This window comes from Betta splendens, chromosome 5 (genome assembly GCF_900634795.4).
Source record: "Betta splendens chromosome 5, fBetSpl5.4, whole genome shotgun sequence".
Classification (NCBI taxonomy): domain Eukaryota; kingdom Metazoa; phylum Chordata; class Actinopteri; order Anabantiformes; family Osphronemidae; genus Betta; species Betta splendens.
Genome location: NC_040885.2, coordinates 9852537 through 9878413, shown reverse-complemented (window position 1 = coordinate 9878413; position 25877 = coordinate 9852537). Strand labels below are relative to the sequence as shown.

At 47.1% G+C, this 25877-nt stretch overlaps 2 protein-coding genes across 10 annotated transcripts in view; one reads left to right on the top strand and one right to left on the bottom strand.

Moving 5' to 3' along the window:
• scn8ab (sodium channel, voltage gated, type VIII, alpha subunit b) overlaps positions 1-11152 on the top strand; it is a 31219-nt gene extending 20067 nt beyond the window's left edge. For all 9 annotated transcript variants that reach the window (XM_029150000.3, XM_029149997.3, XM_055508957.1 and 6 more), the window contains 9 exons: positions 42-196; positions 509-682; positions 3167-3289; positions 4545-4829; positions 4929-4982; positions 5072-5209; positions 5396-5500; positions 5644-5914; positions 6028-11152. In XM_029150000.3, coding sequence (XP_029005833.1) covers positions 42-196; positions 509-682; positions 3167-3289; positions 4545-4829; positions 4929-4982; positions 5072-5209; positions 5396-5500; positions 5644-5914; positions 6028-7190 — 2468 coding nt within the window. In that variant the 3' untranslated portion in view covers positions 7191-11152. The remainder of the gene's footprint in view (positions 1-41; positions 197-508; positions 683-3166; positions 3290-4544; positions 4830-4928; positions 4983-5071; positions 5210-5395; positions 5501-5643; positions 5915-6027) is intronic.
• Positions 11153-15158: 4006 nt separating this feature from the next.
• On the bottom strand, positions 15159-24027 carry si:dkey-195m11.8 (fidgetin-like protein 2). Its single transcript, XM_029152328.3, has 3 exons — positions 23873-24027; positions 23078-23318; positions 15159-17721 (listed from the first exon to the last, which is right to left on the bottom strand). Exons 2-3 carry the CDS (start codon positions 23100-23102, stop codon positions 16571-16573), a joined length of 1176 nt encoding a protein of 391 aa, XP_029008161.1. The 5' UTR covers positions 23103-23318; positions 23873-24027; the 3' UTR covers positions 15159-16570.
• Between the last annotated feature and the right edge of the window lie 1850 nt (positions 24028-25877).

Genomic DNA, 25877 nt, shown 5'->3' with positions numbered 1-25877 from the left:
TTGTACATTTCTAACACCTATGGCACGCTGTCCTGTCACAGAATGCGTGGCCAAATACAAGTGCTGCGATGTTCCCATCACTCATGGCTGGGGGAAATACTGGTGGTTTCTGAGGAAGACCTCCTACCTGATTGTGGAACACAACTGGTTTGAAACCCTCATTATTTTCATGATCCTTCTCAGCAGCGGAGCTCTGGTACGTGGAGCGGGTCCTAGTCATATGCAGCATGCACGCACAGACATAACAGCTTTTCAGTGTTTAATGTAGACGCTAAAGTGTGAAAACATCTGACAGTATAAAGTCTACTGAATAATTTATATGATAAAATAGTAAATATAAGAAAATATTAGTCTCCTGATGAATTTATCTAAGAAGCATCAACTGATAAAGGAAGGAAAAATATTGAAATTTCAGCAGTTACATGTCAAATATGCAAAATACAAATAATATATATTCATTTTACCTAATAAACCCTGGATCTGTTGCCTCTTTCCATTTGCCCTCCAGGCTTTTGAGGATGTGTACATTGAGCAGAGAAAGACCATCCGCATCATTCTGGACTACGCTGATCGGGTTTTCACCTACATATTCATCCTGGAGATGCTGCTGAAGTGGGTGGCGTACGGCTTTGTCAAGTACTTCACTAACGCCTGGTGTTGGTTGGACTTCTTTATTGTGGATGTAAGTACATCTGAATGCTGTTTGCTTTTGTACTGGTGATACAGATGTGACTTCTTCTCACGCCCTTTCTGCTTCGCCACCAATCTGGACATTTTTAGGTTGGGTAGATAGTACTTTGTGTGTTGCCACAGTACAGCTCAGGGGAACGTCACCATTTTCTTATTCTTTGGCGCAATGGATGTGTTGGTGAAATGTGGCTGACATTTTAAACAGTATTTATATTTTTTATATATTTTTTTATATTATATTTTATAATTATCCACAGGCTGCATAATTAGAAGTCAACCAGCATCAACATGGTTTGATCCATGAGCTGTGCATCATTTGGTTACAGGTGATAATGTTAATGTATCCTGGGTAACAGAATAGTAAAGGGTCAGAGTTTAGGGAACAGATGTGAGTTTCCTCCTTTGTTGTATTCAGGCTTGGCTCTAGTGCTTGGTGGATTACAATGCTGCACCTTTATTAGTGCAGGGTCAAATAGTGTAAAACCCTGAGTCAAACCCTGTGATACATGAACATAACATTAAATAATATGCATTTGACTTGGCAACGCTGCAGCCTCACACTCACACTGTTATGAGTTATGTGTGACACCTAAAAACAGGCACCCAAACCACAGTGTGCCCTAATAAATGATGTGGATGTGAGTCCAAACCAAAGTCATCATATGTGTAAAACACTGTTCAGAATGTTCTACTGCAGTCGCTATGTGTTAGTGATGTGCAGCAGCTTTGCCGTGTTCTGTAACATAGATGTGTTTTTTAAAGTTGAGATGAGACATTAAAAAGTAGTTTAGTTTTAGAGATATACAGCAAAAAGCTAAATCTTTTAGCTATACCACTATTTCTTGTTAAGCAGTGGTAGGAAACGTAGTTTCACTGCACAATGATGAGCAATGCCGGTCCCACCTATTACTGATTACCTGGATCATGTGTGATCAGCCAATCAGAGGCTTGAAGTGCAAGTATTTAGACACCTGTCCCTAATGTGTTTGTCACCTTACTGCTGCATCTGCTCCCAGTGGATTTTATTTTAACAACCTCATACATTGATCATTTTCTTCTCCTAGTTGCTTTTCTCGTGTTCTGTATTTTTAATTCCCACAGTTCTCAGTTGAATGATTTTAACTTATTTTAACTGAATAAATAATAAATACATATATATAGTAAACTGCAAAAAAAACACTACAATACTTTCAAACAATATTTGGCCTCCAAAGTGAAACAATATTTTCAAGTGGTAATAGAAGGTGTCCTGTTCTTGACCATGGACATGCGGAGGGAAAGACGTTTTGCTAGCTGGGAGGGAACCATAGGATGCAAAACGTGTGCATTTGTCGGGGTCTATTCGAACAGACTGGCCTTTCCTTATGTAATGAGCCAGATGTTAAGCTAACATGTTGGATCCCTGCAAACCAAACAGAAGCTTTGGTGTCCACTGCTACCGAGGTCTGGAGAAATAAGCAAAATACCGCCCCTGTCTATAAGAATGTAGAGCCTTCCAGCATTATGGTTATGTCACAGCTGTGATCCACATCTATGTTCTAAAGTCTAGACATTAAAGTGTTTCCTCTCCATCTGCACATAAAACTGGCAGATGTAATGTTCTTGCACACAAAATAATGATTTAGGGCCTAACTTATGTATGTGGTCCATGATAGTGGCCAGTGTTGTTCTTCAGGCTGTGTGGTGGGATCCAGCTCATAGATCAGATCCCTCAGTAATCGTCCTGTGACACCAAATGCGTGGCCCGTGTGTTGTAAACTGTGACCATCCACCCGCCCTAATATTGACCTGTCCTCTGTCTCACAGCAGGTGCCTCTAACTGTGCCTCTCTTTAAGTTAAGAGAGACATTTGTGCAGCTTTCCAGAGGAGCAGAGGAGTCGTTGTTTGAGGGTCCAGGGTAAGGTTTGTGTGCCGTGTTGGGACTCCTACTTTCACAGGTTACACTCTCTCCTCTAACCCTGAAAGTTGTCCTCAACATCCTCTGTTTATCTCCCCTCTTTAAGTAAGACGCTCTCTGGTGTGGAAATTGTAATGTTTCGTACCGTGTACTGTGTATTATTGTGTCACATTGATTTAGTGTCCGTGAATACATCTCTCCTATGATTTCCCCTTCGTTTGACTCTCTATCTTCTCTCCTTCTCACTGTGTCAACCACAAGTTTCTTTCCAGGTGTGCTCACTGTGCAGTTAAGCTGGTCGTCACGCTAGACCGGCTTGCCAAACTAAACCAAACATAAGCAAACGAACGCGTACGCACAAACTAAATACAGAAGCGTGGGTCCTGTGCTCTTTATTGGCTTGTGTTTATTGCAATGACAGGTGTTTAACCGTATCTTTTATAGATAAATATACTGACACAAAGCCGTCCTTACAGTATATAGGCTCTACCTTTCTCCCTATATCCCCTTTAATTATGTGGGTCATCTCTTCCTTTCCCTCTGTCTTTCCCCCTCTCCTTCTGTCCCTATCTGTGTAGGTGTCTATAGTCAGCCTTATAGCTAATGCATTGGGCTTCTCCGATCTAGGCCCGATTAAATCACTCAGGACACTGAGGGCCTTGAGACCCCTCAGGGCCCTGTCACGTTTTGAAGGGATGAGGGTAAGACCTAAAATACCAGGCAGCTGGTCCTTCTGCATGCCAGTTAAATAAAAGCATCAACGCATGCTAGATGGCTAAATACTGGCTCCTTTAAAGTCGCCCCCTTTTTATCAGCGAGAAGCTTTTTGCATGGACGCAAATCATCTCAGATGGCCAGTAACGCATCTGATTTGGTTTATCATATTTCATTTCATATAGCCTACTTTAGATCGAATGCTATGTCAAGGCAATTTGCAATGGCTTGTCCAACGAAAATAGCAACACAAGCTACAGAATAATACCCTGTGCCTTACGAAAGCTTTTAAAACATAACAGGGAATTATGCAACACTTTATACCAATAACTCAGCTCAGAAGTATTTCCTAACAGCTGGGAGAACAACTAGAGGTTTGTAAGAAGCATCACACAGAATCGGCACAAACTGACCAAATTGCATGCGACCGTTTCAGTACCTAACAAGGCTTCATGCAGCCTTTGCCTGTGATAATGGGGCTGTTTGGGTCACGACTTAAAGGTGTGATGGGTTGGATCAGCCTCTAGTTGTTGCTGGTCAGAAAGCAAAGCTCTTCAGTGTCTAGACTCAGCATCCTCTAACTGTCGCTCTGCCTCAGATGTCCTGTTATCTGATCCTATCACAGTTTGGCTTTGGCATTGTCACACTGGAAGACCGACAAACTTCTGGTTGCATACTCCCTCCTCTGCCATCCTCGCTTACCCACTCAGTGGATTTCATCACCGTGATCCTCATTCGCAGTAGTTGTATAAACTCATTATATATGTACATGCACTGACTCTTTGCTACAGCATTAGGAACTAGTGAACACTAGAATGGAACCCTGCAGTTCTGACATTAGATGTTTGCCTATATAGTTTTGGTTTATTTGGCTTTCTGTTACCATTGCACCTCTTTGTTTAGAAATGCACATTCATGCAATCTCCTCCTTAGGCTTTATCTTATCTGAAATGCTCCTACATTAATTAGTACTTACAATTAAATTTACATTAAATGTTTTAATAGTGTATATATAACAATGAAATACTTGGAAGCATAACAGATTTGAGTCGCAGTAGGACAGTAATTGCTAATGGTGACCCCAGTATAGTCTAGATAGTAATAATACACCCCTTTGTCAGGGGCCAAAGAATGTGCATTTCTGTGTATGTGTGTCTTGATGTTCTTATGTGTGAACGTGTCCATGCGGCCGGGGTGTGACGGCCGAGTCACAGCGTCTGTGCTTGTCGCTGCTCTCTCCAGGTTGTGGTCAACGCCTTGGTGGGAGCCATTCCCTCCATCATGAACGTCCTGCTGGTGTGCCTCATCTTCTGGCTGATCTTCAGCATCATGGGCGTCAACCTGTTTGCCGGAAAGTATTATTACTGCTTCAACGAGACGTCTGAGGAGTACTTCCTGCCTCACGAGGTCAACAACAAAACGCAGTGCTTTTATTTCATCAACTTAAACTACACTGAGGTCAGGTGGAAGAATGTCAAGATCAACTTTGACAATGTGGGTGCGGGATACCTGGCGCTGCTGCAAGTGGTGAGAAAGCTCTGCTGTTGCTGCTCGTTTGCTTTCGTCTCTGGATGTGTACCAGTGTTTAACCTGCTTTGGCCCACACCGTGTCTGTCTACTAAACAGGCCACATTCAAAGGCTGGATGGACATTATGTATGCAGCAATAGATTCCAGAAAGGTGATTACTGATTACTGCAAGTGATACTGTTTGACTTGAAATGCAAACGCACAGTAGAGTTTGTGTTTTTAACGCCTTCTACTCCACAGGTGGAGGACCAGCCAGTCTACGAAGACAACTTATACATGTACATCTACTTTGTCATCTTTATTATCTTCGGCTCGTTCTTCACCCTAAACCTCTTCATTGGTGTCATCATTGATAACTTCAACCAACAAAAGAAAAAGATAAGTTTTTTTCTGCCTTTTTTTTACTTTTAGAGGAGTAGTTTTTTCAGTTTATCCAGAGATTATTTACTCATTCTCAGTACATTTACTTATGAAGTGACAGCCAGCAGCTGTGCATGAAACACTATCGTCTGGAAGGAATAAATCGTTGTAGATTGTAACCAAATTTGTTTTTCCTCCTTTCACTTTGGAGGCCAGGATATCTTCATGACAGAAGAACAGAAGAAATACTACAATGCAATGAAAAAGCTGGGATCAAAGAAACCACAAAAGCCAATTCCCAGACCACAGGTAAATTTGTTTTTCCTCACTTTTCCTCACTTTCCTCACCACTTAAGCTTCAATAACTTTAGTCCTAGCTGCAGGTGAAGCGCTGTTTAAGTCCCACCCTCTGTGCAGTGAACTCCAGTCCTCTCCTCCGTTCCCTCCCTCAGAACAAGATCCAGGGCATGGTGTTTGACTTCGTGACGCAGCAGGTGTTCGACATCTCCATCATGATGCTCATCTGCCTCAACATGGTCACCATGATGGTGGAGACTGACGACCAGTCGGATGAAACGGAGAATGTGCTTTACTGGGTCAACTTTATCTTCATTGTGGTGTTCACTGGCGAGTTTCTGCTGAAGCTCTTTGCACTGCGTCACTACTACTTCACCAACGGCTGGAACATCTTCGACGTGGTTGTGGTCATTCTTTCAATCGTGGGCAAGTATTGAAAAGTGTTGTTTGTGATGTAGAGCTTGTTTCGGTGACGTACGTACGCTGTAACATGACCACAATGAGTTATGCTGTATCTCGTTCTCTGTCTTTTTAATCAGGGATGTTTCTGGCCGACCTGATTGAGAAGTACTTCGTGTCACCCACGCTCTTTAGGGTGATTCGTCTGGCTCGAATCGGCCGAATCCTGCGTCTCATCAAGGGCGCCAAAGGCATCAGGACTCTGCTGTTTGCCCTGATGATGTCCCTTCCTGCCTTGTTCAACATTGGCCTGCTCCTCTTCCTGGTCATGTTCATTTTCTCCATCTTCGGCATGTCCAACTTCGGCTACGTGAAGCACGGGGCCGGAATCGACGACATGTACAACTTTGAGACCTTCGGCAACAGCATGATCATCCTCTTCATGATCACCACGTCAGCGGGCTGGGACGGCCTGCTGCTGCCCATTCTCAACTATCCTCCAGACTGTGACCCCCTGCTGGAGAATCCTGGCACCCCTTCCACAGGAGACTGTGGTAACCCTTCTGTGGGCATCTTTTTCTTTGTGATGTACATCATTATTTCTTTCCTAATTGTGGTCAACATGTACATCGCCATCATCCTGGAGAACTTCAGCGTGGCCACAGAGGAGAGTGCTGACCCACTCAGCGAGGATGACTTTGAGACCTTTTATGAGATTTGGGAGAAGTTTGATCCTGATGCCTCCCAGTTCATAACCTACGCCAAGCTTTCTGACTTTGCCGATGCGCTGGAGCACCCACTCAGAGTCCCCAAGCCCAACACCATCGAACTGATCGCTATGGATATGCCTATGGTGAGTGGTGACCGCATCCACTGCCTGGACATCCTCTTTGCTTTCACCAAGCGCGTGTTGGGCGACAGTGGTGAATTGGACATGTTGAGGCAACAAATGGAGGAGCGCTTTGTGGCAGCCAATCCCTCGAAGGTCTCTTACGAGCCAATCACCACCACTCTGAGGCGCAAGCAGGAGGATGTGTCGGCCCGCATCATCCAAAGGGCATACCGCGCCCACCTGGCGAGACGGGGTTTCGTCTGCAAGCGCAAGCCGGCCAATAACAAAGTGGAGAACGGCGGCAACAATCAAGAGCAGGAAAAGAAGGAGAGCACTCCCTCCACTGCCTCCCTGCCCTCCTATGACAGTGTAACCAAGCCTGACAAGGAGAAGCAGGATGACAACGAGGGCAAGGGAGGGAGGAAAGACAAAGGAAGAAACCAAAAAGACATCAGGGAATCAAAATGTTAGAGGATTAAATCACAGTTATAACAATAATATTGTAACTTGGAGCAAAGCGAGAGGGAACTCACCACACAGATGTACAGATTATTTCATTTGCAAGTCAGAAAAAAATATATTAAGTAATTTTGTTTACAGACTTCATTCTTATATTGATGCAACGGAAGCAGCTTGGTCTGTTACAGCTTGAAGACTCAAACTAAACATAATCAGCATACTGTGTGACTCTGTATTTAGACTACCGATATTAACACAACGGAATGAAATGCAGACCCGGAGATGTCTGCTGCTACTTACCACTGGTCTACAAATGAGAAACTCTTCACCGAGAGGGTAGATTGGGAAAAAAAAACGCCAAAGGGATCCAGCGCCTGGAAGCAAGTCAAGGACTCCAGTGGAAGACAGAGTGCTGTGAAGGACAAACGAGGACGCTGCTCAATGCTGAACATCTGTCCTCCTAAAGCAGCCAACGAGTGGCTCTGTGCCATTCATCACTGACGCGTGCAGAGGAGCAAACGGCACTTTCGCTCTATTAAAGAGCAAAGAGGACGGTCGGTGAGTGACAGGGAGCGATGGAAGTACTTTTGTGTTTGATTCAAAGCTAGAGGTTGTTAATTTGAGCAGCAAAAAATGCTAAAGAACAATGTTCAACATTTTGCCCATGTCACGTAACTCTTCTACTCATTCGATCTTTGTTATACCCACATCAGAACGCTTTTTTTTACATGGGCTTTCACACCAATTGGTTAAGGGTCTGTTTAACATGGGGTCAACTCAGGCCAAGGGCTTACATTTACTCCGAAAGAGTTCCAACCAAATACATAAATAATTGTGCTTGTTCAATGCATAGAAATGACTTGCATGATGGCATGTTTTGATCAGAAATCTTGCATGAATTATCATAGTCCACAAGACACTAATACTCAGACCACAGCGGGGGCTCGACTGGAAGCTCGAGACATTGTCAAGAGTCATTTGTTAGAGAAGACGAGGGTTGATGATCTAAAACGGATCCAGGTTTATTATCTCATCCTTCAGCGCCTTTCAAACACCCATGTTTCAGATGTTCAGAAGATCGGAATATGTCTGTGGGTGGGAACGCGGCTGCAGTCAATCAGTGGCTGAATCCAAACCGTTATTTGCTGCTATGGAGAGTTTGAGCGTGCGGGACGTAGAAACAGGTGTGTGTGCCCGTTCAGTCGGACTGAACCCTGGAAGGATGCAACACTATGAAACTAAGGAGCTTTTGTTTATTGTTTTCATGCACCGATGTCGTGTTCCATGCCGTCTGCCTTTAGTTACACGTGAGCAGCCATTTTGTGTTCATGGGGGATTTCACAGGTATGCAAACTCCTTACTCCAGACCTCTATGTGTGATGTTTCTCTGAGTGGTTAGACCTTCACTGAAAGGGCTGAGATGAGATTTGACTATTCAGTTTACATCAGTTGATGCCGTGCAACTTATTCATTGTGTGTGTATGTGTGTGTTCTGCTTTTGTTCTTTCTCTGTGATTGTTTCTCCCCAATGTAATTTTCCTGTTGTCTTGGGTGACGAGTCCTATTTTATAGTTTTATACACCACTTCTGTGGGGATGTTCTGATGCGGGAACACGTTTGTTGGCTGCTTGTAGAAGCCCTCTTCAAACGAGAAACGGAAAAGCACGAGTGGCTGAGGAGATGGTTTTGCGTGGAGAAGCCAAAGAGATCTGCCTTGTCATCGGGTGAAGAGTGCCCTGCCCATTCTGTTTTTCCACTGTCATTATACGACAGAGAGACACTAGAAATGTATGCAATGCTTGAAAAATCCATCCCTTTTTCTCAGGAGATATTATAGATGTATTATTATGAGCTCTGCAACAAAATGCAACTGAATGTGACGGGAGTATTTATGAAATCACGTTTTGCTGTTTCGTTTTTTTACGCCATGCTGATGGACAATGATCTCGGCCCGCTGCCTCATCTCTGCAGCTGCCCGGTCAGGGGCCAGTTTAGCGCTTCCCGCTTACGACGCTTAGAATTATAGGGCTAGACGCATCTCAGTGAAGCGGCATCATTTCGCTCGCTTGTAATGGCGGCGTTTCTACCGATCGCAGATTAGGTTTGTTTAAGTCATTCCGAACTTGAATCTGGTCTCGTTTTAATTTCCACACACGGATTAGAAACAACCTGCACCCAGGAAGCAAACCCAGCCACAGGGGACACTGTGAGGAGCAGTCACGTGAGCCAATCGGGATTCATTGGTTTGAATAGAGCAACTCAATGGCGGGGCCCAGATTTCAGTGTCTGAGAGCCTCTCGTTTGCCGTTTTCCTCATCTTGCTCTACTGCATAACAAATACCAAATAATCAGGGGGGCACTGGATGCATTCTTATGGTACTGTGAGCCTAAACACCACTCTAGAGCTTTTGCACTTACTGTTGTGCAGTGATGTCACTTCCTGTTTATGAATAACTCCCTCGCCCGTTCTCCCCGATCCACGGTCCATTTGCTGCATGAGACCTCCAAAATCAGTGTGGGTGTTAACTTGAACCAAATAAAACTCTGAATGATAAGCATTAAAGCTACTGCCGCCCATTTTCTCTGAGGTCACCGTGGATGTACAGATACAGCTGTAACAGTAAAAAACAAAAACCTACACACACACACCTTTGGGTAATATACTGTTCAGTCTGTGTTCAACACGCCACCAACAACAGTCAAGGAGGGCGTTTTTAAGAAGCTATAAATAATGTAATATATTATTTTATTTTAACGGCATGGGTAGTTTTTTGTAAATACAGGACTACTTAAAAACTACAGCTATTAACCTAACACTAAATATTAATAACCATGAATAGAATGGCTTCCAGCTGACACCTCCTGTCACACTCGTTAGGCTGTGACACATTTGTTAGACGGAGTAGAAGGAGGAATTGTGAGGTGACACCAGGACCACAAAGTGTAAAGTGTGATCATGGCCTGTTCAGAGGATGAAGCGAACCTCTGGCCTGCACAGGTACTAGGTACCAGCGTACGGTGCATGGTGTTGTACTGGCTGCTTGCTGAGGATGGTGGCGCCTGCCTTGGTGAAAGGATTGCACTACCAGCATCCCCCCTTTGTACTCGTGCGACGATGTCTTGCCCCCAGTTTGCTATTGTGCACACAACGATATACAGACGTATGAGCGTCCACACACACACACACAGCCTTCTCAGCCTACTCAGCCCTCCTGCAGGCAGCTGCTGGCCAACCAGTGCGCCCCAGTATGAGCCACAGCTCACTTTGTCGCTTGTCCCGGCTCCAGCCCCTGCTCCACGCCCCCCCACCACCACTGCTGCAGTTTGAAGTCCATCTTTCATTTTTGCCGTCACTTTCGATATGATATATCTAATGATTTAAGGGTTAGTTGTCCTAACTGTCTGTGTGTTTGTTTATGGTGCAATATCTCTTAACGGCACGTGCCTTTTTAGCTTCCTATTTAGTCTATTAATAAAATCAGCGACGAGGATCTCAGAACCCGTGGGAGTGAATCCGAGTGGAGCACGGTAGAAACAGCGTATTTAATTAAAAATGTAAACTGAAAACTCACCAACTAGATTAGACTGTCTGGACTAACATCATGTAGAGTCATGTAGTACAAGTGTTCTCTCTGTGTGCTCTGTTCGCCGGCGCCTCTGTCGGTGGGAGAGCAGCTTGCCTTCGGTTTTTACACTCTCTTCATTTCCAGGTGTTGCTTTACCAATTGGTATGAGGCCATTACTTTGTAGCATGACTGCGAGAAATTCCTTTCCTTTGCTGAATATAGGCTAACTGAAGAAAAGAAAAAAAAACAACTTGACTATCATTATCTCTTGCCACTAATACAGTCAGAGTGAGGACATGTGTTGCACAACCACATAGGAAAATTAAAATGAGAATCCGTGATGTCTGAAGAATGTCTTCATTTGAGCACGAACCTATTTCCGAACAATAAAGCAGCCTTCCAGTTACAGCTCTGGTGTCATTTTTGGGTGTAACCTCACTGACTTCACTGCACAGACATGATCCACCAGCTCTGACAATGGTTGATGTTGTGTTTGAAATGTTCACACTCTGATTTTCTCTTTGGGTGTTGTGTAACAGCCGGCTGCGTTTTAAAGCTGCCCACGTGATGTGACGTGACTCACATGAAGCTTTACGCTGTGTATCATGGTGCAGCAGCCGTGATGACTTTACAAGCAGCTCTGTGTATGTTTCTTCCCCATCTTCTCCTCCTCTGAGTGTGTGTGTGTGTGTGTGTGTGTGTGTGTGTGTGTGTGTGTGTGTGTGTGTGTGTGTGTGTGTGTGTGTGTGTGTGTGTGTGTGTGTGTGTGTCTGCGTAGGGTGGCGCACTCAACGATGGGAGGGTAGGGGGGAGACAGCACTGCAGTGCAGATAGATGAATGCAGTGGCCTGCGCTGAGTCAGCAGCGTGCTCCCAATAGGCTCAGACTGTACAGCGCGCCGTAGAGCAGCTCCTCACCCACAGCAGGCAGGAGGAGAGAGGGATGAAAAGTAAATGAGAACAATGAACAGAGGCTCGCACAGTAAAAAAGCTGTTCCGTTGCCGTGGATTCGCTCCTCACCTCCTACCTGCAGTGCTGCATGTGTGCGTCACCTATTCAGTGCAGTTTTGATGCTGCTGCTGCATTATTAGGATTATTATTATTTCTAGCTGCATATATGCATATTTATCATATCATCTGTCCATCCTCGCATCCATCTTATTAGCAGGATGTAGTTTGCAGAGGTGGGTTGTGGATTAAGTAGGGCGTGTGGTGTGATCCCTCGGGTTGTTCCAGGCGAGAGGAGACTGAGGGAAGGGAATGTGTGTGTAACAGACACAGAGAAGATGACTGTGAGGTTGTAATGAACCAGTAGCAGGTAATCTATGTTTCTACGGTGGTGTTCTTTGCTTTTCTGTGTAAATGTGTGCCACCGTTCCCTGATCTGTCATAGACTGGATTCCCTGTTGAAATGAGAGTTCCTGTTCACACAAATGACAGCTGTTAACTTGCATTTTTAAGCTCTACAGCAGACTTTCATGAATGAGTTGACTCAAATGACGTCTTATGGTTATCTGCCTCCCTCTAGTGGGTTCTAGAAGAAACAACCTCTAGTCAGGTATTAGATTTAAAGGAAAACTGAACGACCTTGGGTATTATGTAGGAATGAAGGGACACCTCCATATTATTTATCCAGAGAAATTATCATTAATTTCTCTGCAAAAGTCTTCTGACACATCTCTGTGACTTTTGCACAGACTACAATTAGTGCTTCCTGTTTTCCTCTGTACCTGCCCCAGCAACGGTAAGGCTGATAGGGGGCGGGGCCAGGCTGAGAGGGGGCGGGGCCAGCCTGCTTGAACGCAACTGCTCGGTCTGCCATTGTTTTCGTTGCAAACCCGTACAGCACTAATATTCAGTATTCAGGTCCCACTGTAGATTTTTTAAAAGACAGCGAGTTCTACAGCACAGTCTGATATTCGTGGTTAGTTGTATGTTTTTTTAGCATTACAGTTGCTGCCAGCCAGGCTAATGCACAAGCTAATGTTAGCAACGTAAGCTAACACTACTCCTCACAGTCCAGTACACAAGCAGCAGCTTATAACTGTTCTCATACTTCACAGCGCAAGCTAAAAGAATAAACCGTCAAATATATTCCTTACTGAGTACTCATTTTCCTGTTCTGTACTCAAACTTCACAGCGCAAGTTAAAACAATAAAAGGTTGAATATATTACTTACTTAGTGGTCATTTGACCTTTCTGTTGCAGCTGTATTTTTCTGGTCTGTCCAGCAGTGCAGAGATGTGATGCATCCGGCCTTTGGTTCTGCCCGGCGCCCCACGCTGGGTCTGGGCTCTCTGCTGCGGGCGGCAGAGAGACGTAACTTGTTGGCGTTTTACTCTGGCTCATACAACTAACCACGAACATCAGGCTGTGCTGAAGTACTTGCTGTCTTTTATATGATCTACAACAGGACCTCCGGCCATTGAATATTAGTGCTGTAGGTGTGAGGGAAAACAATAGCAAACTGAGCAGTTGCCTTCCGGCTGGCTGGCCCCGCCCCCTCTCGGACTGGCCCCGCCCCTCTCAGACCGGCCCCGCCCCCTCTCATTTCTGAGGCAGGTACAGAGGAAACCAGGAAGCACTGGTTGTAGTTTTCGAGCCCACGTTCAACCATCTGCCAAGGCATCTAATGGGAGAAATACACTTCTCTTCATTGAAATTATGGAGCAATCTGAGTGTCCCTTCAATCTTAAATATTATCCGAGGTAGTTTTCCTTTAATAAAAATAGGCCTTAGTTATGTGCCTATTCACTTATTCAAATGATCTTAGTGTTGTGTTACAGTGTAGACTTCCTCTTCTGTCAAACACATGTATTACTCTAACTGCTGTTCTTCAAATGTGTTGCAGGAGCCTGGAGCTGATCCCAGCTGTCACTGGATAGGAGTCAAACCTCACCCTGAATGGGTAACTGGTCCGTCACAGACTAAGACAAACACTGACATCTATGGGAAATGTAGAGTCAGTGGGAGGAAGCTTGAATAGACCGGATATACTGGATTAATACGGATTTATTAATCCAGTATATCCAGTTTCCTCTTTTTATATCCTTTTTAATTAATGTCACAATAATAACGATTACTGCAACAGCCCCAATGTGTGTCTGTGTGGGGTTTGATACGTGCTCCTGAGACTGTGCGGCTCCTCTCGCCCAGTGACAGCTGGTCCGTTGGCTGCCAGAGCTGTGACCTAAACGATGTCAGCTGTAGCGTCCAGCGCCAAAGGTTCCGATGTGAAAATGCCGGGATGTTAATGAATTGAAGTCACTTTGGGTGAAGGGACAAAAGTTTCAGACATCTGTCACACGCCAGCGCATGCCCTCTGCCCTCCGCACAAAGACGCCGCGGTCAGAGGGAAGAGGGTCAGCGTCTTCTTCACACTTGCTCCTCTTTCATTCCACGCTCTGTCGGGACTTTAGATAGAAACAGCTCGGAGCCTGACACACTGAAACACTGGCAAGATTCAAAGTTATGTTTAGTAAATGTTGGCAAACGTGCCGAAAAAAAAGACAAAGGCTTTTTTTGGTATGATATCTTCATTTCCATGACAAACCAGTCTTTAGTGAGGTAGACTACAACAGGCCAAGAATTACAAACATTGCCTCTTAAACCGGCAGGCGAACTGACATGACGTCAACATTTCCATGTGCATGTCTTCAAGTTGAGGTAGAAACGGTTACAGAGAACATACAAAATTACAACTGGTTTGAAAAGAAAATGCTTAAATCCCATTTTTTAATCTGCTGCAGAAGCGCTGCTTTGCTTGTTCCGCTGGATCCGAGTAAAGCAGACGATGCAGTGTGAACACGGGACATTCTTAGTGTGGCATCGAAGAGCATTGAATAGGTTGAGCTAAGCGCTTACATGATTTGGAGACACAGACTAAGAATGCGTTTTATGCTCAACACTTAGTTTTGATGCATATTCCGTGTGATGGGATGGTTTCTTCACACTCAGCTGCTTTTTCCATTAGAAGGCATTAAAAAATACCCCCTTTTCTCCAGGAGTTGGTTTGTTTTCCAGCAGTTGAGTGGTTTGCGGTTGCCAAAATAAGAGGAATGGCACAGTTTATCAGTAGACACATACTTGCATTCATGTGGATTGTAGTTACATGTGGACACATTAAGACATTATCATAGAAAAGATCCACTGCACAATGTCTGCGTCTCTACAGGTCGTCCGCAGAGAAGCTGCTTTCCCTGCTGCTAACTACACTAAAACTTAACATGTCATTCGTTCTCCACCAAAATCTATATGAGAATTACATCTATACAGAAGAAGAAAATATGTGTCATATATCTAAAAACATCATCAATGTACATTATGGCATCTATTGTCCTCTTTAAAAAAAAATATCTGAGTTACATTCAACATTTCAGGCCTTGATACAAGTTTAATTTTCCAGAAATAAGAGTTTGTGTGTGTGTGTGTGTGTGTGTGTGTGTGTGTGTGTGTGTGTGTGTGTGTGTGTGTGTGTGTGTGTGTGTGTGTGTGTGTGTGTTCTACTCGCAGTATCAAAGGCCTTATAAGTTCATTTATTCCCTGAAGCGTTCAGAGGATCGTTTGCTCTTGGACAAAGCCATGGCTTTGTTATCACCTCGCCATAAAGCTCCCCACTAACACCCTTAGGTAATAACATACATTCTTATTTTCTCATTCTGAGGTAACAATATTCTTCCTGAGTATTCAATAACACAACTATAAAAGCATCCATTTCAGGCAAAATGCATATAAAAAGCAAATCCTAGAAGACAAGCAGGTACATTTTCATGAAGAATGTTATATTTGAGACAAAAAAAAAAACAATACCACCCACGCAGAAGCATAACATCTCTCTTTGAACCCACTTCAGCCTCACTCTGGGCAGAGTTGTTAGGCTTGCGAGCCTTCAGACGGTGAATGTGTACTGAGATTCACCACCGTTCGCTCTTTATTCGCCTTGGTACGTTTGTAACTTTGTATAGTCACTTTTTCTTATAATATTTTGAGTAGTACAGACAAAGCTGCAGCAGGCAGTGTTTACATATTCTTTATAAAACATACCTGCTGTTAGGATGTAAACATCATGCTGTGTCTCTGTGTAGATGGTCAGTGATTTTAAACAGCCTCAGTATCTCGGACTATTTCTCTACTCTCACTATACGTCAAACAAGGTTTGGCTTCGTGTGTACGGTCAGGTCATCGGTTGATAAGCAGCTTGGTATGTACAGTATAAACAACAGTTGTTCAGCAGTGAACGGGTTGAGGACAGGAGACGGGGATCAGATAAAGGAGGACAGACAAAACCAGGAGGAAACTGAAATAAATGGGGAAAACAAAAGGCGGGGAAACATTCATCTTAAGGCCGAGCGCCACACGGAGCCTCGCTGGGAGCCGTGTGGAGCAGCAGTGATTGTGCTGAACTAGTACAATAGTCAATCTCCCCATTTGAGCTACTGCTCTCCATACTTTTTTGGTCAGTGAGGATTTCTGTGGCGCTGAGGAACAATATTGCAGTTTTACTTAGATGAGGGCCACAGGTAATTGCACCAGCGTCTTCTCGGCAACGTCGCAGTGCTGCTGCCACAGTGGCAGAAATGTAATAAATAGGATCCTGAGAGAGACAGACACTGGTTCATTTAGACTGTCTGGATGCAATTAATGCCTCCACCTCAGCTCTACGCGACTAAATGCTCTTGCGAATCTTTGGAAAAGCTTGTGTTTAGGATAAACAGGAAATAAATGTATTGTGCCCACTTGAGTCTGTCAGTGACAAATGTTACTGCCCCCGGTCTGTGTGGATTAGAACCCCTGCTTGGCGCCACAGAGCGATGCTGAGCGGCTCCTCAGCGGCTTCCGGCCGGGTCCTCCGACCGTGTATGCGATGCAGGGATCTTCACAGTCATTCTTGGCTGCTGAGCAAAGTTGCCCTCCCCTGATCCGCTCTCCCCCGCCAGGCCTGAGGGCGGGCTGTAGCTCCCGGCGCCGCCGTACGGGGGCGACATCAGGGGCTTCCCCGGCTTGTAGGCCTGCGGGTCGGAGCCGTCGTAGCCGTTGCCGTGCCCGTTGCCGTGGCCTTTGCCGTGACTGTTTCCGTGGCCGTTGCCGTACTTCCTGTAGCGCGACCCCTCCACCTCTTGTCCCTCCTGTCCTTCCTCCGTCATCTCGAAAGCCTTGCGCTTCAGAGAGACCCCCGGTTCGGCGCCGCCTCCGAGGTTGTGACTTGGGTAAGTGTAACTTCCTCCCACCATTGTGGGCCTGGGGGTCAGGGGAGTCGGGGCACTTATCCCAGAAGGCAGGTAGGAGGCAGTGGGGTGGCCGTACGCCGAGGACAGGCTGGTTTGGGGGTAGCATCCTGGCGGGTAGTTGTAGACAGGAGTGCTGGTGCTGTAGCTGGGAACTAGGGTGGGTGCCTGTAAAGAGTGTAGAGAGGCGGGGGGGAGTGCTGCGCTGGGCTGAGGGCAGTATCCTGAGGACAGGTATGTGCTGTTGTAGGCAGGAGGGTATTCCTGAGATGGCGGGGCGTTGCAGGAGCCGGCGCCGCTGTAGCCCGGCTCAGAGGACAAGTTGCTGCTCACGACCGTTACACTCCCTGTTGCTGGGATGCCCACAGAGGCCGAGCCCACCTTTGCCCCAGTCAACGCCTCCAGCCCGGGGTAACAGTCCACGCCCTGGCCTAAAGTCCAAGGCTCAGATTCACTCTTCAGGAAAGCCCCCGGCTCCGAGTAGGCTCCCGCGGCGGGTCGCTCGTAGGGCAGCTCCAGGCCCGAGTACTTCTCAGCATAGCGTTTGAGCAGAGAGGAGGCAGTCAGGGCTGATATGTCGTCGCTGGCCCAGGGGTAACCTGCAGGGGCGAAGCTGCGGCGGGCGGCTGGGGCGTAGGGGTCGTGTTTGTGGGCAGACGGGGGCGAGGTGGTGGAGGTGACGTCCAGGTGCTGCTCAGGCCACTGAGATAAGGGGGCGGTGTGCTCCGGAGACCAGTGCATCTTCAACAGACCTGCGTGGAACAAGGCCAAAGCAGAATGAGTCCAGAGAATCGTCATGGCAATGTGACAGACAAGGAAAAGGGCAACACTTCAGTGTCCTGTGTGGAGTCCAGCTTTGTGGATTTCTGTCCCCTGACAATGGCGCGCTCTCACCCAGGCAGGGAACTGCTCTAATCTTTGTGAAGCTGCCAACATAGCCCCCGGCCCGGTCACCACGGCGATAAGCCTATATCAGCCTGCGTGCTGCCCTCTTCCTTTGCCCCTCTCACATTGGGGCCATTGTTGTCCCTCGCTTAGTCCACAAAGCCGCCCCCACCGAGCGTGCAATCTCATTCAGCCCAAACCTCAGGGGTCTCTTGAACAGGGGGGGTCGAGGGTAGGTTTTCATGCCGCACAGAGACCGGACTAACACATCTACCAACACTACTACAAGTGTACTCACTGATTAAACAGTCCCAAATCTGATTTTCACATGCCATGTGTGATTATACATGCACATTTACACAAACAATGTAATCCTCCGGTTTAGTGGTGCTGGCCTTGTCTTTTTGAAGCAGCATTAGGCTGACATTCCAGGCATTGCAGAGTATTATTAAACTGTCCTGACCCCAGGCCCGGACCAGAGGGGCTTCCCTACAACAGCGCTGCACAGGAGAAGAAGGAAACAGGGCTGGTGAGTTCACTAACAGGAGCACATGGTCATTTATTTCATCCACAGGAACTTCTACTGGAGCATATTTGACCTCCACACTCACTGCTTCCTCACGCTGCTTTGAAAGTCTACACGTGGATTATCCCAGTTTGTGGCACATGTCTGCGGGACCACCAGATGGGACTCTAAACGGACCACGAGTTGATCCCTAAAATAAATGATCCTTCAGCCCAATAATCCCACTCATCCAATCCAGGGATCGGAGCGCTCTCAAGCAGCACAGACTCCACCCTGGACCTGAGAAATCCCTGTGCTCCAGGAAAACCCTTAAACTCATCCTGAGAACAAAAAAGCATTATATGCAGGTGTAGTAAAGCGTGAAAACTACAGGAACACAGTGGTGACAATCCACTAACTAAATCTGAAAACCGTCCACCAGGCACGTAGACCCAGCTTGGTCCTAAGTGACAGTTTCTCTTAGGAATCACTCAAAGGCCTCCAATAATATGTGAGCTACAAACGTTCCTTGAACTTGAGAAAACCGGAGTGACTTTGTTGCCGTGGTTACTCACAGGAGTGTTTGTTAAAATGCTTTAAAAAAACTGTTAGAAAATCTATAATGATTCTAAAAGAATAAATCAAATCTTGCCCAGTTTTTACAGTATTTATACTCTAACTAATCTACGTTAGCACCCAGCACACAGGTCCACATCCAGGATCACTGATACTCACTGGTCATGCTGATTGAAGGCATGAGCTCTAAGTGCTCTCTATCTGTCATGGAGTCATACTGGAGTTATTGGAGTTGTCCATGAATCCTCATTGCACTGCTGTGAAAACCGCACATGAGTCGAGGGACCAGAGCAGTCGCGGGTCTGGGTGATTCGAGGGCCAGGCTGGACTGAGGGAAACAAGGCTAACGAAGGATTAGCCAGGCTCACGGGAGTCAGTGCCTGGTGGAGATCCGACAGTGAAACGGGAATTATTAAAGCGGCACCGCCGATGAGCTCACCGCAGCTCCGCCCGGCGTTCGCACAGCAGCCGAGGGCAGGAGCCGCACTCGCATGGCCACGTCAGGATAGTCCCGACATAGCTTTTACATCTGCGTTAAAGTGAAGATACTGGGCAACAGGGTCCGGGTATTAGGAGGGATGAGTGCGAGCCCCTAAGCCTGATTTAGCGCCTCATGTTGGCTCGAGGCTTGGAAACACCCCTCTGTTCTTATCCATGCTTGACTTCCCAGGAGCCACAGATGAGCGCTAAGCCCCGACTCTGACAGTATAATCATACTCGTGCGCTGCAGCTTGTCCTCTAGCTGTTTACTTCACATATGAAGTGAGAGCTCACAGGACAGAGAAAACAACCTCGGCTCGGTTTAAATCGGCAACTGCAGAAAACCCTGAGTTGCTAAATAAGGCTTTCCATCATCGTGTGCAGGCTGTGACTCATGACTGTGTACAAAGTTCATTAAACTGAAGGCCTAGTGTTGCTGCACTGCACCACAGATGAACCGGCTTCATGTTAACAACTTTCACCGAAGGGGAACAGTGAAAGAACACGAAAACGTCCTCGTCCAGCGTCCTCTGACTGCAGCTTCGTGCTCCTTTACCGTGAGTAAATATGTAGAAGAGGGTTCATACTTAAATGATGCAATCAGTAAAGGAATCGTGTGCTTAACAAATATTCATATTCATGTCAATTATCTCCATCTTAGAACGTGGTGTTGTATTTTTTATACAGTTTGTTGTGGCAGCACACCAAAAATTAAGAATTGGCTGACGACTCGGAAAGACTTAGTCTTCACTTTAACGCAGATCACTTCTGGTTCTGAAATGATCAAGAAAAACGTATGCAAACTAAACAGAAACATAAAGGAAGAGGACACGACCTGCGCAGTCAACAGAGGAGCAGCCCAGGCTGACCTGTCATAATCCTCGGTGCCCATTAAACTACAATCACTCTATATATTTAATAAGCTGTATTAAACCCTCTTGGATCTGAAAGGTTCTTATGAGCGTATAAAAACAAAACCTCAGGAGGAAACGTACGAGGACAAGCTGGAAACATGAGCGGAGTCGGTTCATGGGGTAAAATTACACCATTTCCTCTCCTGCCCACATCAAGACTGATGCACGGATGTAAAATAGCCTCGGGTTTCACCAAACAGAAGAGTGTGTGTGTGTGTGTGTGTGTGTGTGTGTGTGTGTGTGTGTGTGTGTGTGTGTGTGTGTGTGTGTGTGTGTGTGTGCGTGTGTGTGTGTGTGTGGAAACCACTGGGGAGCGTGGTGCTTGTAAACAGCAACCTGATCAATCCAATAAAGAGATGGACTGTGACCCTCGGCTCTGTCCATCAACAGCCGCCACTAAAACCAGCGCCTGTCTTTTTTCTAATGACTGACGTCACATGTGGTATTTTTAAAACACACGCCGGCGCCTTCGCATTGCTGTGAGCCTACAGTGTTAATGAAATCATGGATGCTCCCTGTGCATCAATGCAGACTAATTTGACTGGAGGTCCACTGCATGGTTAGTATGAGCAATTAAAGGTTAATTAGATGAAAGCAGGCGTGGGGGGAGGGTCTGCCTGCAGTGGGATTTGGGGGGTTGTGGAGCGTCACATGTAGCTGCCTGGCTGGAAGGGGAGTGGAAACCATAATCACCCTTTCGGAGCTGAAAGCTTCTCTGTTGGTGCTTTTGCTCCACTCACAATAAACAAAGACTTTACATTTCCTGAGGACAGGCGGACGCGCGGCTCGGCGCTCGGCGCCGCGTGCTTGGGTTCGAACGGGCCGACAGCCAGAGACGCTGCTGGTCGTCCGTGGGATGAGTCAGGCTGCTGGAATGCCAGGAATCTAACCTGAGATCCATTTACAAACCGCACATCCTCTCCATAGTCCACTCCCCGACCAGAGGAAGGAGATAGCAGCACGCTTACTTACAGCTGATAAATGATTCTATCGACTGTTTGCACATTATCGGCTCATTTGTATTAGTTAGAGTCCATTCACACTTTTGCTCGGAGGATCAATACAGAGCACACCAGGAGAGAAAATGGGATATGGATATGCACGGGAGCACGTCGGAATTCTGAAATGGAAAATGGGACACACACACACACACACACACACACACACACACACACACACACACACACACACACACACACACACACACACACACACACACACACACACACTGCCCGGCTACCTTTGTCCCCTTCTCTTACAGAGTAAATGAGGTGTAGATTGTTACGTAATCAGGGGCCATGGTCTAAAATGCAGAGCGTGAATCCAGCGTGAGGGAGGAGTCCCCTCTCTCTCCACGCCTGCACAGTCACACCACACTCTTACCAGTTCACCCACCGAGCCCTTTTCATTTCTAATTACACACTATTCCAAGTTGCAAATCACGTTTCCCCGCGTCCTTCTGCCCATTCGTTTAGATTTTCGTTTGCTTTCAGGTGGATGGCGGGCCTCTTTCCTCGTCTCCGCGTCTGTGCAGTGAAAAGCAAGGCCGTGCGTCCGTGTCCGTGTGGTCAGCGTCCCCTTCCCCCACTCCTTTAGTTCACACACACATGTGGCAGGAGCCGGCCTGGCCCCTCTCTGCTTATTGTGTCCACTCATATATCAGGCTGCAGCTGACCGTCCCTTCCATCTGCCCTTCACTCTCCTCCTTCTGCGTGTCTGTCATCCTAACCCTGAGCAACGCAGACCCTTATTGTGGCACCTAATGAGGAGCCATAACGTGCTTAACGGGCCTCCATGATGACTGTGTGCGCCTGATGTGTGTGTGGAGGCGGAGGCCGATGTTTATGTGTTGCTCCGCACAGAACTAATGAAAGGCTGTTGACAGCAGGTTGCTAACGATCTGATTTTCATTCACAGACTTGCTTCACCCCGGTAACTAGCACCTAAAACAGCCCAGCGCGCTCTTGATGTCGCACACGCTGTCGCCGGCCGGAGCCCGTAATGAGGCGCGACTGATGCCGTTCACGTGTTTGTGTTTGTGTTTGTGTGTAGCCAAAAAGTGAGCGTTGTGTCCAGCTGGAACCTAACGGGATGCCGTGAGTCTTCTTGAGGGAGGAATGTGACACGTGCATGTTAGTAAAATGTCCGTCTCCTCAGAAAAACCTTCTCCTGAGGTGGGAAATGCTTTTAGACGCTGACAGTTTCCTTTCATGTCTGCAGAACTGCACGTGAAAGTAAATCCCAGTTGCATTATTCCAATCAGGTTAGTGTCGTAATCCTGTTAAAGCTGAGCCTAATCAATAATTCAGTCAGTCAATACGCATATTTATCAGGCTGGATAGCCACCTCTGAAGGCTGGAACGTATTCTGTGTCATTCCTGAACTACTTTTCACTTACAGCTGCTCCTCCTGCGTTTCTAAGCGCGGCTCCACGTACACAGGCTCGTTTGAATTGACTCCCTCAAAAGGAGACGCCGATGCTTCAGGTGGCGTCTGCACAAACAAACTTAACTACAGTCACATGGGCGGGCTGCAAAAACAGCCGCTGGACGCTTTCTGTGACATTCCTCAATGCAAAGCTCGGAGACTCAGCTGTTAGAGCCATTAGCATATCTGCCTTCTCAGGGACCCCCCCCCCAATCCCCAAAAAAACCCCATGCTTCCCTCTGCACCATCACAGGAGACGAGTCCTGGACAAAAGAGGAGTCAGCAGTAGCTGAATGTACAGGAGAACTGGGTCGGACTTACTGTATGGGGTGACAGGACTGAGCATTCTGCAGCTCTGGCTCCGGGTGAAGGGGGCGGGATCGGTGGTCCACTCGGCGCTACTGGTGGCCCAGCTGCATGACGCGGGCTCCTCCGGGGCTACTGCTTCGCCTGCTGCTGCTGCTGCTGCTGGTTGTGTGGACGCTGGCTCGGCTAGTGACTGGCGCGGTGCAGCCCGCCATGCTTGACCTCACACTTCAGCACCTCGCCGACACTCTGCCACCTGGAGCAGACGCGAGGGTCAGAGTCAGATCCGGCGCAACAGGAGCCTTTTATTGATGTCAGTGAAATGGCGAGAATAAAGCGAGACGTGTTTCATTGTAACAGTTTGGAAAAAAACGCTGCAAATAGTGAAAAGTTGTCTCATTGCTCCTCTTCACATACATGCGCGTGTGTGGATCTGATAGCGATGAATGCTCTGACAGAGGGGGGCTCTCACCCGCTGACCACCGAGCCGCATGACCAGCACACACAGAATAGTGAAGCCAGTGCAAACGTAACGTCGGACATGAGGGGAACAAGAGGAGCCTCCACTTCTGTGCAGAGTTAAAGCAAGAAGCCATGCAAAATGAGCAGGGAATGAGCGTTTATTTGCAGCAGCCTGAGAACAGAGTGGTGCAAAGACAACTGAAACTGTGGCAAGTACAGCGGCTAAACAAATGGAAAAACACAGAATGCTGAAACAGACAGGAATGTGCCAGAAGCAGAACAACCATTGCCTTTAATGCTGAAAGAGGACTCAACTGAATCTGCTTCAACAAGTGAGTAAACACTGACCTGTTCATGCCTGGGTTCACTTTGCCACGGATTCGGGTTCGAAAGTAATCCGCTATTCCACGAAGTAGAAACGGGGGGAGCCGTGAATGTGTGTGAGAGAAAGGCTCCTACTCTCTGCTGGGACACTATCATTCTCTCCTCCACTCCCTCGCTCGCCCTCTAGCTCCCTTCTCCCTCCCCCCTTCCCACTCTCCCTTGCCTAGTGACAACAGATCCCCCTCCCCCAACCGTGCCACCCCATCCCCCTCCTTCTCCCTCTCTTTTGTTAAAACTATTTCAGCAGGAAGGGAGAAAGAGGGAAAAAGTGACCAATCATGCAATGTCAGAGAAGAGCCTGTTTCCCCTGCTGAGTGTGTGTGTGTGTGTGTGTGTGTGTGTGTGTGTGTGTGTGTGTGTGTGTGTGTGTGTGTGTGTGTGTGTGTGTGTGTGTGTGTGTGTGTGTGTGTGTGTCTTGAAGAAGTTCTGCGTGTGCAGCCGCACGTCATCCTACTTACATGTGTGTGTGTGTGTGTGTGTGTGTGTGTGCATGATTTTGGTGGCAAACCTTTCTGATGAACCAGCATGTGGACGCTGGTGAAAAATGGTGGATTTTCTCCTTCGCTGATCATATGAGAAGTTCAGTTATTGTCAATGACTCCTATTGATCTGCTGCATTGATCGGTATTGTTATGAGGGTGGGGTTGGAACAGCCGTGTCAATATTACCTAATTCCAATGTTATCCCATCCCCCTGCACGCACACACACACACACACACACACACACACACACACACACACACACACACACACACACACACACACACACACACACACACACACACACACACACACACACACACACAGAGGCCTCAAGTATTTGACTTACAGCATTAATTTCTGCACCTGTAATTTGCAACGCTACTAATTTCATTCCCATGATGCTTTGCTGCTCTTCATTCGAGCTGAGCGTCTTGTGTTCTTCCCTGTAGTCTCACACAGAAACACATCTGTGCCTCTGCGTTTATCTTCGTGGTGTAGGCGGGACACTCCTCATGTTACCCTGCTGTAAACCCTGTAGGACGCGTCCTGCTTTAGCTGCTCCGGTCCCAAACACGCAGCCATGAACCATCACTGCGCAGGAAGAGCCTCGAAGAGCCGAGAATACTGGAGTTAAACAGCCAACGTCACCAATAACAGCAGTGCGAATGGAGGCGACTGAAGAGTAATGGCCGCTGTAGCACTCAGCTCTTTTCCTCTCACCTACACTGCTGACAGTCACTGAAAAAAGCCTCACTGTTATTTTCACGACTGGGAAACAATGCATCTACACAATCCCCAATGTGCTGCGGATGCTCTTCTTTTCACTCCGTCTGACACACCGGCCCAGATGTGGACACCTCTGCAGCCGTGCGCGGGTCACCAGGACACGCGGGGGCACAAAGGGCGGCGTGTGACGACAGGCGCGGGTGGAAGACGCTCAAGTCCACTCTAAAACCAACTGCTGGAAGAAAGAGCACGCACGCGGGCACACGCCGCTATTCTGGACCCTGGCCGTGGTAACTCTAGCCCCGGGTCCCTGTGGCCCTATGGGTGGGACAGGTCACATGATAGCGCTCCACGGAAGCTCAGCTGTCGGCCGCTCTAATTCTGGCTGGAGCAGCTGAGCGCCGGTCCACGGCGTGGGAAGCAGGAATAGAGGCGAATAAAAACGACCCCGTCTTTAAAAACCGGGCCGGTAGCGCAGCACCAGGAGCCAGCGGCTACAACAGAGCAAGTTCATAGATAAACTGAGAGGTGCATTATGGGATTGGGAACGTGGAGAGGGAAGGGAAAACAGGAAGAGGAACAGGAAATGTGCGTATTGTCTTCCAATGTCGGAGTCAGCACAGTGGCGTGATTGCATTTGAATGATACGCTGCTGATGCCGTGTATTTGTCTTAATCTTAACAAATCGCAGTGTTACACGAACACACTTCTCGCAGCACGTCCACCAATGATGCTGCTGACGGTCTTTCACTGCTTCCGG

What these genes read in the sequence shown, in the direction of transcription:
- si:dkey-195m11.8 (XM_029152328.3), bottom strand. Translation starts at nt 23,102, where the DNA reads ATGCTCAGTCCTGTCACCCCATACA. An exon ending in CAGTCCTGTCACCCCATACA is followed by an intron (nt 17,722 to 23,077) that starts GTAAGTCCGACC and finishes TGTTCCACGCAG; the next exon opens with GTCTGTTGAAGATGCACTGG.